Genomic DNA, 8,777 nt, shown 5'->3' on the forward strand with positions numbered 1-8,777 from the left:
CAATGATTACCGTACAGTGATACCCGAGAAGCAGTGTGATCCATATATTTAGAAACTGTGGCAGCTGTTTGCAAATCTGGTAGTCATTTTTAATCACCTGTGGTTTACAGACTAAGGTTTTGTTACACCTAATACAAAAGCCTTACTTTCTCCTACAATCATTTGAGACCTTTTGCAAAAGAAGTAAGTTTTGAAGTCTCAGAAATGTAAAGTAGGCTGTCTTGTAGTTTCTTCTGTACATAAATGTACTAGGGCCTCACTGTAGCTGAGTAAAAATGTTATGTCCTGCCCCTGTTCTCAGACTGGGCTCTATCTCGCTTCTCCTCTCTAAAAAGTAAAGTCTGCTGCAGTTCTGGGTCTGGGAACCAGAGCTACTTATCTCAGCAATACGGAGCAGAACTCCAAAGATTCTCCACAAGTCAGTAAACCAGCAACTGATGAACACTGCTGGAAAAATAAGGCTCCTTTCCTCTTTCTCAGATAACAGTTGCACTTATCGCCACCACTGGGTGGACTGGGCAGTGACAGAGCTTAAAATCCAAAGTATTTAATGTTGTGTTACGTAAGGAAATGTAACAGAACAAACAAACAAACCAACAAACCAAAAAAACCCAAAACAGGGGGAACACCTTGGGATAACAAGGAAACACATATCATAACCAGATCCTATGAAATTATTTGAAAGCATTAGAAAGCTACAACTGTATAATCGAGTTGTATCCAAGACCCACTCCAGGACACAGTACAGTGTCCAACTACAATCTGGTTAAGATGATTTTTGGTTTGGCTCTTCTCAAAGAAACAACATGTCTTCCCTCTTTGATGATTTTCTTTAAATTAAATGGACAGCATTCAAATTAATCTTCAATGTTTAGAGGGGCAACAGGATTAAAAATAGGTCTCTCCTTCTTTGATTGTATTTTGCCATAATTGACTTCAAAATCTTTCTTAGTGCCATTCAAGCTTTCTAGCGTTCCACTCTTTATGTCATATCCCAAAGCAGAAAGTTTTTTAATTCTGTACTGAACAATTTGTGTTGTCAATTCCAGCACCATTGGTGTCTCCCTAATCTGTGCTATGGAAATTCCTTCCTTCAGGAGGCCTTGAAGTCTTTCTTCCAAAATGGGAACAGAATAGTAGAGAAGGGCTGGGCATTTCAGCACTAGCTGTTTCAATTCTTGGTCACTGCACTTAAAGGCATTTTTGGAAAAACGCATGCTCTTCTGCATAGTAGTAGGAGTAAGCTGAAAAATAAAACCTTTAAGTTTGGACAGCAGCTGTAGAACTTCGTGGTCAGTGAAATCATTCTTCTGGAGAAAGTCCAAGTTCTCCTGGATTGCGGTGGAGGTATTTAGTAAAATAAATGGATTTTGGCTCAACAGTTTCATTATCCAGATCTTCATATTTGCATCAGAACCTCCTAAACTTAAGTAACTTCTTTGTAATGTCTCTATCACATCTTTGTTTTTCTCAACAGGGTTGTAGAAAATATTGGGTGCGCTAGTCAAGAACCTGGTGATTATATTATTCTTAAGTCCCAGCTCTTGAAAAAACAGTATATTTGCCTTCTGGTTCTCGTGGTATTTAGTAGTAAAAAAAGACTCTGGAAATTGCTCTATTAATTTAATCATCTGTTTTTCATTCTGGCATACTAATTGCCACAGAGTTCTTTGAGAGTTTATCTCTGCGGGTGTACGGAGAATCGCCTCTGGGCAGCGTTCTAAAATGTTGGCTACAGAGGTCTCATCTGCTCCCATTTCCTGTAAGATAGCAGAAATTTCTTTAACATAGGCTACATCCTGGAGAAGGACCCATTCCTTCAGTCTCCGTACTTTCTTGACATCGACTGACAATTCGTAGAGACTCTCAATGGTTTTTTGGTTTTCCTCTCCTGATTTTGTATCAGTTGTGTAACTGGAATGCCCCAGGAAGCTTCTGTTTGCTGCTTCAGTCCCTACTGATGAACAGTTCAGTCCCAGGTTGCAGTGCTGAGATCTTGTCAACAGAAGAACAAATGTACCTTTGGCACCGTGAGCCACTCCTCTCAACATTGTGGAATTCAGCCCTATGGAAAGAGAACAACTGTAAGGGAATGCATTTAAAGCACAAGTTACACCTGATAATGTTCCCAGAGATGTTGATTTCTGGACTAAGCTAGCATAAGAAATTCCTCTCAATGGTGTATTTCATTTTTTATTAATAGCACAAAATTCAGCTCTCATGCTAAAGCAAGAGGAAAAAAGAGACTTTGGAAAGGTTAATGTTCTGATGGATGCCTCACTGGAGCAATGACAGGTGGAAGTGGCAGATGTTGTGTGGGGGCAGTGTTCTGTCCATATAAATGCTAGCAGTCGTACAAGAAGCAAACTGTCAGCCTTTTTCCTGCAGCTGACATTTTTAATTACATTACAGCTCACTCGTACTGTATTAATGTTTAATGTAATTTAATTTGACAGTAATTCTAAACAGCTTAAATATCTTTCTTTACTCATCTGAATGTATTTGCTTAACTTCTCAAGCGTTGTTTGGAGTGTCACTTGTTCCTTCATGCATCAAAGACCACCACCACCACCCCTCCCTCAGTGGTTCTTCAGTAGCAGTTCACAGCTTAACTGCATAGTGAAATCATTCTCCTTATAATTATGGAAAAAAAACATTACAACCTTTATGTATGTTTTTCACTAGCTGAGTCTGTTAATTGGGCTCTGAAGCTCGATGTGAGCCCCAGTGAAGCAGCACACTGCTGTTTTGCAGGGTGAAGGAATTACAGTGAAATGTCTTCAGGCCTCCACTTGTCTCTTCCAGTACCTACTTTGCTACAGCTGCCCTTTGCACTGCTGCCTGATTTCTCCAGGTCACTTCTCTCATTGCTGCCACCCCCAGCAGGCAGAGAGTCCACACAGCAGACACGGGGTGGTTGTGGGTAACCCACTTCCCCACCTGTGCACAACCTGACTTCAGGTACCACCACCAGCAGGTGTGCTGCCACCTGCTCTACTGAAGCCCAAGGAGCTGCAGCAGTCAGAGGTACCATCAAGTCTAACTTCTAGGAGGTGTTTCTGTAGCAACCTTTTGGTGTGAAAGGGAGAATTGTTGGTCTGTAAAATAAAGCTCACAAACTGCTGGTGGTGGTAAAATGCTTGAAGCTGCTCAGATTGAACATGAGGAGAAAAAAAAACCAAACATACTTCTAAAAGCTCCTATGTGAATATTAATTTTTTTTGGGGGGGGTGGGGGAACTATGATCATGCAGTCAAATTTCCTACATAACAGACCATGAAGCCTATTGCAGGAATAGCTACACAAGACCCCTATAACCTTTTCTATAGCCAAGCTTTCAAAAAAAAAATAGGTGGTTTGTTTAGAGAGCTTAAGTGATGGAGTCTCTATCTAGTTGCCAGGTAAGGTTAAATATTTTCCAGGGTTAAAATAATTCATCTTAAGAAATCATACCCTTGCTTTTTAAGTTGATGTCTTTCAGATCCAAAATCTGGAGCCTTGTTATGCATCTGCATCATAAACTAACAGAGGAAGACACAAAAATATTTTCCTATATGCAAGCTTATGCTATTAACAGAAGCTGTTTGTCTGTAACTTGTGTTTTAGTATTATTTCAAATCTCTGAGACAATTCTGATTGCCTAATGAAGCTACTTGAGTCATAACCTGAAGTCTAATGATGCATTCTTCATAAAAATTGGGACTTGAGAAGTGCCATCCAGCAAGCTCTGCCACCAAAAAAGATTCTTCCTAGTAGCCCTGCAAACACTGTAGGTGTAGGTAAGTCAGATTTTTTTGTGTGCTGACCTTTCCATGTCCAGAAAAAGTGACTGTTTCACAGGGACTGCAAACTGAAGCCTCTCCTCCACAAGGAGTGACACAACCACCCGTGTCTGAGTACTGCTACTGCATTAGTGGGTCCAGTCTGAGTAAGTAAATCTCTGGAGGGTAACATCTTTCTTCATTAATGCTTCAGCTCAGCTGGAAACTGCTAGCATAACACTGTTAAAGTGTTTGGGATGTCAGATGATACTTCTAAAGTACAAACGGGAAAAATAACTAACCATGACTTATACTTCAATGTGTAATCCTGCTGTTAAACAAAATTGCCTTCTGAGTAATGCAGTAATTTAAAATACAGTCATTTTATCTATTATAGAGCTTTTAATAATTCTGATATAGTAAATTGTGCTCTTCCACAATCTGACATGGAAATTATGTTCACTTAAAAGAAGCTTTATGTTTTCTGAAAATGTCTGACATTATAGCCAATTTTTTTCTTTTTCGTGAGGATCATCCATGCAGAAACAGAGAATACTGTAAAAGGAAGGAAAACTTTATTTTCTAATCCACATTTGTGTGGGGTACACAGGAGCCCTTGTAAAGCACTAAGCAAAATACAACATGCAAAATAAGATTAATGGATTTTGATGTCGTGATGTTCTTTAGAAACTGAGATGGTAATGGGGAGTTATGATTTGTTATATTTCAGAGTCCTGAGATGACAGTATCACATTTCCAAGGTATGTAACCTATTCCAAGAGTTTAGATTTCTTTTAATGCTCATGCCAGACTACTGTTCTAATATGCAGGACCCCACCACCTATACTTCTGTGAGGATTGTAAATCAAATAAGAGATTAGGAAAAAAAAACCAAACTGGCCAGCTTAGGTAACACATTTGCTCTCACTGCCAGCAGCAACCTCTTATCACCTGGTGTCGTAACAGCAATAAGGAAATGAACTAATGTCTCCCTGGAAGTTACCAATGTTCCTGCTTGCTAGCACTCTCACAGTGACCTGCATCTACAGAGTAAATAGGTGCTGTAAATGTCACTATTTACTGAGACTCCTCTGTATATCTTCTGTAGGAAATGGCCGCTAGGATCAACCATCTGATTCATCCCTCACTTCATTAAACATTTTTGAATTTCTGAATATGCATTTTGAGACTGAAATCTCAAATTCTTTAAAATGAACACCTCTTGCTCATGTTGAATTTTTCACAAAATAGCAACAAAATGACTACTACTGTATGTTGGTCACTACCATTCTTGTTACAGCAAATTGTAGCGAGGTCTTAGTAGGCTGTAGAGAATTACATGGAACAAATAAGTGCCTAGACTGAACTCTGAATTAACCAGGAAGAGTAGGTGTCTACTTAGAAGACTGCAGTGCAGACAGGATCTGAATAGCTCATGAAGAAACCTGGTGTAGTGAGGGGTAGAAGGATGTGTGGATAAATGCATGGTAGATTCAGCACTCACACTTCTGCCCCTACAAACTGAATCCCTTTTTTGCATCAGTAGTGGAAACAAGGTCTTTATGCTAGACCAGCATAAAGCTTTCTAGAAAAAAGAAAAGAAAAAGAAAAAAGAAAAAAAAAAAAATAGAAAAGAAAAAATAAAGGGATCTAGGATAATACAGGTGGGAAGGGACCTCAAGAGCTCGCAGCGGGGTCTGCTATGAGGTAAGACCAGTTTGCTTTGGCCGGTCAGGTCTGGAAAAGTTCCATGGTTGGAGCCTCACTCCCTGTTCTACCACCCAGGTGCTGCCAGGGGCCACAAGCTGTTCCTTGTATCCGTGAGTGGGACATTCCCTCTCCCGTGGGACTCCGTGGGGGGTGGCGGGGCGGTTTCCCGCAGCCAGCCGGGGGCCAGCAGCCGCTCCCCGCCTTTGCTGCCGCAGTCACCCGGCGGGACGGCCGCTGGCGGCCGCCTACACCGGGGGGACCGTCCCCCGAGGGTTTCCTTCCCCCGCCGCCCAACCCCTGCGCAAACACGCGGCTTCTCCTTCCGCACCTCGCCCCGGATATCTCTAGGCCGTCACCGACACGACACGGCCGCATCGGCCCATCACGACACGGGAGGCCAACGAACGCCGGGCAGCCCGGCTGAGGGGCCGCAGCCCGGCTGAGGGGCCGCGCCCCGGCTTCCCCCTCGGCCGGGTCGCTGCCGGCGGAAGGCGCCGGTACCCCCGGTTCCGCGCCTGGCGTGAAGCGATCGGAGCCGCCGAGGCAGCGGCCGCCCCTACGCCCCCTCCCCGCTCCTGACCTGGGCCTCGCCGCCGCCGAGCGCTGCGCCACGGGCCTGGGCCCTACCACCGGTGCCGGCCGGGAGGGAGTGTGTGGGGGGAAACGGGACGGGGGATGTACCACAGGGCGGCCGCAGAGGGGAGGGGGTGGTGTTAGCGAATAGTCATTAACTCTGGGTTTGCAGACCTGGGTTTTGTCATCCTGGAGGCATAAATCCAATGCGCCGGCCCGTTCGTGTCCCGGTGCACGCCGCTGTCGGTCAGGGTGGCGCATGGGCTTGCACGGGGCTCTTCGTGATGCAAACTCACCTCGTGTTCTTCCACTTGTGAGAACAGAGCTTGTTCTGCCTGGAAATGGTATAAGGGGCTGGAGTGCGGCAGCTTTCAAGAGAGATTTAGTACGGTAAATTAAAAAAAAAAAAAAAAAAAAAAAAAAAAATTAAAAAAAACAAAATAATTTGAAAAATCATTTCGGAGTATTATGATAGCAAATAAGTGAGCGCTTTAAACTTAGGCTACTTGAATGCCTGTGTTCTGATGGGAAGCAAATTTTGCTACTGATTCGGTAACAAAAATGATGTTTCTTGCATTTATTTATCCAAAACTGAACCGAAACGGCTCTACGTGCCTTGTGCCCTGCACAGCATCACAGCCACCCAGCAGCCAAAGCCCCACTGTGCCTGACACCCAGCCTGTCAAATAACCACGGGCACTGCTACTCTTTTTGAAAGCAGTTTCCTGAGAAATCTCCTCAGGATCAAATTTGCATGAGACAACACCGATGTGATGATGGCTGGGTTGGCTTCCATCAGTGTATTTTCTTCCATATGATTACTGCAGTTATTACAGAATAAAAGAAATCAGATACATAGTAGTTTGATTTGGTGTTTTGCTGGTGGTGTCTCAGAAGTTAAACAAGCTGCAATGGTTAGAATCATCTTCTACCTTTTTTTTTTTTTTTTCCCCCAGCTGTTTCTACTTTGTTTCTCTTCTCAACTGATTTGTTAGGGTAACAAATCACTAAAACCTGATTTTTAGACTAGAAGGATATTTCTAGGCATGTTAGGATTTTAAAAGCTAACTCTGGGTCTGCACTATCACATCCTTCAGAGAGTGAAAATCAGTGCTGTTGTCTATAGGAACACTTCTTTAGTCAGCTAAATTTTCGATACTCTGTAATAGACCTATGAAACAAGATCTAGTGAGAAAGAGAAGTGCAGTAGAAAGAAACTGCTCTATGAACTCAGTACAGGCTTGGTCTCCTACATAACTGCTGGTTCAAAACCAGTTTTAACAGTGCTTGTGAATGTAAACCACAGACAACAGTGTTTAAACATATACCTGAAAAACACTTCTAGTTTGTAATACACATTGTATTGTATACTTGCTGCTTCATGGTTTTGTCATTTTGTACCTTCATGTTATCTTTTTTTCCCTTCTAACTGCACCCCACTCTCCATTTCTGCCATCCTGGTCTAAGCTAAATTAGTAACAACATTCTTTAAAGAAGTTATTCACAAGAGAACACTGAAGTGAGGTATCCTTGTACCAGTTCCTTGATTAAGCGTGATTCTATTTTCTTTTTCTACTAACTTGGAGGATTTCTTCCCTTGAGATTTGACATTTTAATTAATATATTCTTGATCTTTCTTGCACTTCTAAATCATCTAGCATGGAAGGCAGTGCTAGAGCCTAATGGTGTTTTGATATAATGTTATGCTAATGATATACTACAGTTGTTACTTGGCCTGTAGCAATAAACAGCTTATGGACTGGTGGTTTACATGGTTAAAATTTGGTTATGAAACCGTAAGCACAAGTGAGGCAGGACTGCTTCCACCTCAGTATTCTCATGAGGGCAAATCTGGACACTGGACTTTATTCAGGGACATCTTCAGTGTCACAGCCTTGCCAGGAGCTTGCAGGAAATATAAGGAGTACAAAAAAAAAGCACTTTAAAAGTTTGAAATAAAAACTAGATTATGAGGGGAATTTCTTTGAAAAAAATAAGGAATCTACCTTCTTCAATGTGCTCAAAAATTATACAGTTAAAAGGAGTTTGACGTAGAATGGTCATGAAATCTCATTGCTAAGATTTCTTTTTCTCTTAAGAATAAAAAGAAAAAACAAGCAATGAGGAATGTACTTTTTATTAACTGAGAAAGTAATGTCAAACTTTACCATCACCCTTCATCTACAGGTTTGTGTTGCAGCGAGGGTATATGACAGGATCCTCTCTGTTTTTCTTGGACCAGAATATGTGGAATATAATGGAGATGTGGAATGTTCCATGCATGACGTAGTAATAATTGAAAAATTTGGAGTAATTTATGCTATTGTTCAAGTCAATGCTTTAGAAAAGGTGGGGCTCCACACCTTATAGAAAGAAATTTTGTATAAAACCAGGTAGAAAAGGATTCTTATTAAGGCTGGGGCTTCTGCTGCTAACATGCTTTGATCATAATGACATTTTTTAATTAAGTTGTTCAATGCAAGGAAAGAAGAGAGTCAAGGGAAACATGGGGCATGTGACTTTTTGTTGACTTTACAAAGTCTGTGTATCTTAACAGGAAGAGCATTTTAATAGACAAAGCAACTACAATTTTTAGATTTAAAGTCCTGTCCTGCTCTGGAGTTCCAGAAGTCAGGAAAGGTCAGTACTGATAATGTGAGTCCTCCACGTTTTACTTGAGGGCCATTATGTCTAATGAGACCTCTCTTGCTGTTGCTACCCCCTTGTTTAGGA

The 8,777-nt window shown here is 41.8% G+C and overlaps 1 protein-coding gene across 4 annotated transcripts; it reads right to left on the reverse strand.

Annotated features, from left to right (window-relative positions):
• Window positions 1-531: 531 nt before the first annotated feature.
• On the reverse strand, window positions 532-6,365 carry MTERF2 (mitochondrial transcription termination factor 2). 4 transcript variants are annotated; one of them, XM_071729042.1, is made up of 2 exons: window positions 6,219-6,365; window positions 532-2,065 (listed from the first exon to the last, which is right to left on the reverse strand). In XM_071729042.1, exon 2 carries the CDS (start codon window positions 2,049-2,051, stop codon window positions 858-860), a length of 1,194 nt encoding a protein of 397 aa, XP_071585143.1. In that variant the 5' UTR covers window positions 2,052-2,065; window positions 6,219-6,365; the 3' UTR covers window positions 532-857. The 4 variants fall into 4 exon arrangements, with proteins under 4 accessions (XP_071585143.1, XP_071585138.1, XP_071585151.1 ...); XM_071729037.1 differs by lacking the exon at window positions 6,219-6,365 and adding an exon at window positions 6,052-6,209; XM_071729050.1 differs by lacking the exon at window positions 6,219-6,365 and adding an exon at window positions 5,800-5,912.
• Between the last annotated feature and the right edge of the window lie 2,412 nt (window positions 6,366-8,777).

This window comes from Heliangelus exortis, chromosome 1, assembly GCF_036169615.1.
Source record: "Heliangelus exortis chromosome 1, bHelExo1.hap1, whole genome shotgun sequence".
Taxonomy (NCBI): domain Eukaryota; kingdom Metazoa; phylum Chordata; class Aves; order Apodiformes; family Trochilidae; genus Heliangelus; species Heliangelus exortis.

Excerpts from the sequence above, each read along its gene's own strand:
- MTERF2 (XM_071729042.1), bottom strand. The coding sequence starts at position 2,051 with ATGTTGAGAGGAGTGGCTCACGGTGCCAAAGGTACATTTGTTCTTCTG.